Source organism: Dama dama, chromosome 15 (assembly GCF_033118175.1).
Source record: "Dama dama isolate Ldn47 chromosome 15, ASM3311817v1, whole genome shotgun sequence".
NCBI lineage: Eukaryota > Metazoa > Chordata > Mammalia > Artiodactyla > Cervidae > Dama > Dama dama.
Genome location: NC_083695.1, coordinates 47,838,044 through 47,844,043, shown reverse-complemented (window position 1 = coordinate 47,844,043; position 6,000 = coordinate 47,838,044). Strand labels below are relative to the sequence as shown.

The window sequence follows — 6,000 nt, the reverse complement described above, 5'->3', positions numbered from 1 at the left end:
TCGCATGCATAGATGCAGGGACCTGGGTCAGCTCTGTGTCCCCTTGGGGATGGAAACCTGGGCCCAGAGTGAGCCAGGTCAGGGAGCAGTTCCCTGCCCCTGCAGCATGCTGAATGCTGCCTTTCCTGATTCTTCTCTTTGCTGTTCACTTTTACTATAGAAGTAACACGGGCTTGTTATAAGAAATGCAAACATCATGGGAAAAAATAATCTGAAAATATGAAAGTGAGTGTAGCAGTTATGGTACCAGCAGAGAAGAGACGGCACACTCCAGTTAGCGTCAGCTCAGAAGAGTTTATTAAAGGAACTAGTTACAAAAGTGCCGGCAGGACACAGAGTCACCTCCCTGGAAGGGGGGAGGGAGGGAGCAGTCAGTCACCAGATACAAAGTCAGGGAGTGACCCTGGACAGAGGGTCAGAGTTCCAAACTTCCATCAGCAGAAGCAGGAGTGGGGCAGGGGCAGGGGGTGTGCGTGGAATGACTTGGCTCAAAGTTCCAGGGAATCAACATCCCGTCGTCCTCAGCTCCCGCTGGTGATGCCGACAGTAGTGCTGGCCAGGTTGGTTCCCAGGGCAGAGGTCAGGCCCGAGAGAGTGGGACTGGGTCTGGAAGGTGACAGAAGATATTCCAAACAGTTCTCCCGAAATCCCATCCTATAAAGTAACCTCTGTTGGCAATGGAGTCTGTGAAGACCATTTTAGAAACTGAGTCCTCAAGACATTCATTGAACCTGGATTGTTCCTCCCGCATCTCGCTTAGCCCTTAAGCTCTGCAGGGCACTGGGTGAGTGAGGAACAATCTGCCTTATACACTCCGAGAATCCTACGAATAGAGTGAGAGCCACAGAAATTAATGAAGAGTAAGAGAAGCAGCCACACGGAGGCTGGTAGTCCATGGTGACAGGCTGACATGTGGAGGAGGAGGATGTCCAGGGCTTAAGGCAGCAAATGGGCAGGGCACCTGCTTCAGTGAGACTCCTGGACTGGCCCTGCCTCCGCCTCCTGACACCCCTTCCATCTCCACGTGCACTGATATCTTCATGTGCAGCCTGGAAGCAGGTGTAACAAGCCTGGGGATCCCAGGGGCTGCGGGATTCTATTAGAGAGTCTGATTTAGCTTTCAAACAATCCCTGCAGCTTTGTCTTTTCTCCAAAGCTAAGTATCCCAAGTCCAGAGTCCAGGCTCACTGTTGTCTTGTGTCCTGGGCCTGCAGCATCACAGCTTCTGGAACCCGTTAGAGATGCACCTGTTAGGTGCCACCCATGCCTGCTGAGTCAGAAGCTCTGCGCTGCAGCCAAGAAACGTGTCCTAAGAAGCCCTCTGCTCACCTCTCAAACTCGAGCACCTCTGGTCTGGAGCAGCGATTTCCCCACCGTGAGGGTCCCCACAGAGCAAAACATACTGCCACGGGGACCCCACCCCCAGTCTCTGATTTTGTTGGCCACAGTCTGGGAACCCAGACTGAGCCTCTCGCCTGGACCTTCCCCCGTGAGGCCTCTGTTGTCTCTAGACTTCCCAGCTCTTTGCATTCCTATATTACTTTTACTAAATCCTCCTCTTGGATTTGCCTTCTCGCTGTCTCTATTTTTTTTTTTTTTTTCCATCTAATCACTGAAAATGAGTTAGGGTGATAATCTTCTTTCCAAACATTTACTGAGACAAAAAAAAAAAAAGTGCCTCAACAAGATAGATTATTGTGAGCAAAGCCTCTGTCTGGGGATTTTGCACAAGTATGTTAAAAATAGTACGTTCCATTTTTCCTAATGCTTCAATCTATAGCCTTGGGGACTTACTGTGTTCCATATGAAACCTGCCAAATGAATTTTTTTAAATAAAATGAATACTATGGCTTATGTTAATATAGTAACATGCATTGCAAATGTAACCACATGAAAGTGTTTAGAGAAATATTAACTTGGCACATTATTCAAATTATGTCAAATTGACCAAAGCAAAGCCCTCAGGGCATGTGAGCAAAAGCAAAAAAAAAAAAAGTACTGCTTTGTAAATAGTTAACAGGTGACAGACAGTTTTGCTGCCTTCCTTCTTGGGATAGTAGATCAGGCTTTGGCCAAAGAGCAGATAAACAAACATGGACTTGGCTGCATGATGGGAGATGTCTAAAACTTCCAGAGAGACAAGAATGAAGAATAGCAGCTCCCCTCAGAGGGTGTCCTAGCAGGGACAGCTGGGGGGTGGTGTGGAGGAGAAAGTCTGGTGGAGCTGGCAAGCAGAGGGAGGACAGACCCCAGAAACAGATACAGATAGGTGAACATGGGAGTGAAGATGTGCAGAGATCTGTGAGTTGTGAGGGAAACTGGGTGGAGCAGAAATGGTTCTCAGGAAGGCCTCTTGGTGGAGGGGTCAATGCAGTTCAGTTCAGACCCTGTCGTGCCCGACTATTGTTGACCCCATGAACTGCAGTACGCCAGACCTCCCTACACATCACCAACTCCCAGAGCTTGCTCAAACTCATGTCCATCAGGTTGATGATGCCATCCAACCATCTCATCCCCTGTTGTCCTTTTCTCCTCCTGCCTGCTGTCTTTCCCAGCATGAGGGTCTTTTCCAATGAGTCAGTTCTTTGCATCAGGTGGCCGAAGTATTGGAGCTTCAGCTTCAGCATCAGTCCTTCCAATGAATATTCAGGATTGATTTCCTTTAGGATGGACTGGTTGGATCTCCTTGCAGTCCAAGAGACTCTCAAGAGTCTTTTCCAACACCATAGCTCAAAAGCATCAATTCTTCGGCACTCAGCTTTCTTTACAGTCCAACTCTCACATCCATACATGACTACTGGAAAAACCATAGCCTTGACGAGACGGACCTTTGTTGGCAAAGTAATGTCTCTGCTTTTTAATATGCTGTCTAGGTTGGTCATAACTTTCCTTCCAAGGAGCAACTGTCTTTTAGTGTCATGGCTGCAGTCACTGTCTGCAGTGATTTGGAGCCCAAGAAAATAAAGTCTTTCACTGTTTCCATTATTGTTTCTCCATCTATTTGCCATGAAGTGATGGGATCAAATGCCATGATCTTAGTGTGGAGTTGGGTTTTTTTTTTTTTTTAACTAATTAAATTATCTTAATTGGGGGCTGATTATTTTATAATATTGTTGTGGTTTTGCCATACATTGACATGAATCAGCCATAGGTGTACATGTGTCCCCCCTGTCCTGAATCCCTCTCCCTCCTCCCTTCCCATCTCATCCCTCTAGGTTGTCCCAGTGTACCAGCTTTGAGTGCCCTGTTTCATGGTTTGAACTTGGACTGGTCATCTATCTCACACATGATAATATACAAGTTTCAATGCTATTCTCTCAAATCATCCCACCCTTGCCTTCCCCTACAGAGTCCAAAAGTCTGTTTCTGACATCTGTGTCTCTTTTGTTGCCTTGCATATAAGGTCGTCATTACCATCTTTCTAAATTTCATATATATGCATTAATATACTGTATTGGTGTTTTTCTTTCTGATTTACTTCTCTCTGCATAATAGGCTTCAGTTTCATCTACCTCATTAGTACTGACTCAAATGTGTTCTTTTTAATGGCTGAGTAATATTCCATTGTGAATATGTACCACAGCTTTCTTAACCATTCATCTGCTGATGGACATCTAGGTTGTTTCTATGTCCTGGCTATTGTAAACAGTGCTGTGATGAACATTGGGGTGCACGTGTCTCTTTCAATTCTGGTTTCCTCAGTGTGTATGCCCAGCAGTGGGATTGCTGGGTTGTATGGCAGTTCTATTTCCAGTTTTTTACGGAATCTCCACACTGTTCTCCATAGTGGCTGTACTAGTTTGCATTCCCACCAGCAGTGTAAGAGGGTCCCCTTAGCTCCACACCCTCTCCAGCATTTACTGCTCGTAGACTTTTTGATGGCAGCCATTCTGACCGGCATGAGATGGTACCTCATTGTGGTTTTGATTTGCATTTCTCTGATAATGAGTGATGTTGAGCATCTTTTCATGTGTTTGTTAGTCATCTGTATGTCTTCCTTGGAGAAATGTCTGTTTAGTTCTTTGGCCCATTTTTTGATTGGGTTTTTTATGTTTCTGGTATTGAGCTGCATGAGCTGCTTGTATATTTTGAAGATTAATTCTTTTGTCAGTTGTTTTGTTTGCTATTATTTTCTCCCACTCTGAAGGCTGTCTTTTCACCTTGCTTATAGTTTCCTTTGCTGTGCAAAAGCTTTTAAGTTTAATTAGGTCTCATTTGTTTATTTTTGCTTTTATTTCCATTACTCTGGGTCATTAGAGGATCATTAGAGGATCTTGCTATGATTTATGTCAGAGAGTGTTCTGCCTATGTTTTCCTCTAGGAATTTTATAGTTTATGGTCTTACATTTATATCTTTAACCCATTTTGAATTTATTTTTGTGTATGGTGTTAGAAAGTGTTATAGTTTCATTCTTTTACAGGTGGTTGACCAGTTTTCCCAGCATGAATGTGGAGTTTTTAAGTCAGCTTTTTCTCTCACCTTTATCAAGAGGCTCTTTAGTTCCTCTTTACTTTCTGCCTTAAGGGTGATGTTGTCTACCTATCTGAGGTTATTGATATTTTTTCCTGGAAATCTTGATTCCAGCTTGTGCTTCATCCAGCCTGGCATTTGCATGATGTACTCCGATATAAGTTAAATAAACAGGGTGACAATATAGAGCCTTGATGTACTCCTTTCCCAATTTGGAACCAGTACGTTGTTCCATGTCCAGTTCTAACTGTTGCTTCTTGACCTGCATACAGATTTCTCAGGAGGCAGGTCAGGTGGTCTGGTATTCCTATCTCTTTAAGAATTTTCCACAGTTTGTTGTGATCCACCCAGTCAAAGGCTTTAGCATAGTCAATGAAGCAGAAGTAGATGTTTTTCTAGAATTCTCTTGCTTTTTCTATGATCCAATGGATGTTGGCAATTTTACTGAGCCACATCAGTTCAGTTCAGTTCAGTTCAGTTCAGTCGCTCAGTCATGTCCAACTCTTTGCAACCCCATGAATCGCAGCACGCCAGGCCTCCCTGTCCATCACCAACTCCCGGAGCTTACTCAAACCCATGTCCATCGAGTCGGTGATGCCATCCAACCATCTCATCCTCTGTCACCCCCTTGTCCTCCTGTCCCCAATCCCTCCAAGCATCAGGGTCTTTTCCAATGAGCACATAGAGAACCCCAAAGCAAGGTGAAGCTGATCTTTCTGCTCCAGCATCTAACATTTTCCTACCTTTGAGCTACTTTTCATTCTTCTGTGAGGAAAGACAGTTGAATCCAAGACCCCAAAATGTTCAAGACCATTGCAAAGGTTATCCTCACATTGTTTAAAACTAAATGTTTTTAATATTACTTTATAAATCATGTTTTTCTTCCATCCATTTCAATTTTTGTTTGTTTTTCTCTTCAGGTTCATCTTAAATCACTGCATATCTTTTCTTACTATGGATGACCTCCTTGGCCCACGTCCAGGGAGTCAGGAAGGCTCTTTGTTTCTCTTTCTGGATGGGAAATACAAAGTTCTGAGAACCTGCCTTCCCTTGTCCTAAGCATTAGGGACATACCCAAAGAGTCACAGATCAGGCCAGATCTTCTCCCAAAGTCTGGCCCTGACTCATCCAGGTTGGATTTGGCTGGGTCCCTGAGATATGATTTCTCATAAGTGTCTTTAGTTCCTGCCACAATTCCAAGCCCAAACCTGCCAAAGATGCCTTTTTCTGTTTTGTTTTGTTTCAGTTGGATGCTAAATTGTGTGAGCATGTGAGAAAAAAACAATGGGATAGGTGCATTTCGCTGCTGGAAACTTTACACCTTGTTCCACTTCGATCTGATTCTTATAAAAAAGCCCACAGTGTGTGTTGGGAGAAGAGGAGATTCAAGTCATTTTCAAGTTGCCTTGGACATCCTGCTAAGCAACCCCTGAGTGGGGACCAGGTTGTGTGGTGGAGGGTTTAGGTTGAGGGAACCAGGCAGAGGGCTCTATCTGTCTTATTTTATTTGAGAAACTTATTTTAAAAGT

The 6,000-nt window shown here is 44.3% G+C and overlaps 1 protein-coding gene across 1 annotated transcript in view; it reads right to left on the bottom strand.

Annotated features, from left to right (window-relative positions):
- Positions 1 to 274: 274 nt before the first annotated feature.
- Positions 275 to 6,000, bottom strand: part of CXCL12 (C-X-C motif chemokine ligand 12) — a 28,114-nt gene continuing 22,388 nt past the window's right edge. The window contains exon 4 of the mRNA XM_061162050.1: positions 275 to 606. Within this exon, the coding sequence (XP_061018033.1) occupies positions 522 to 606 (85 nt within the window). The 3' untranslated portion in view covers positions 275 to 521. The remainder of the gene's footprint in view (positions 607 to 6,000) is intronic.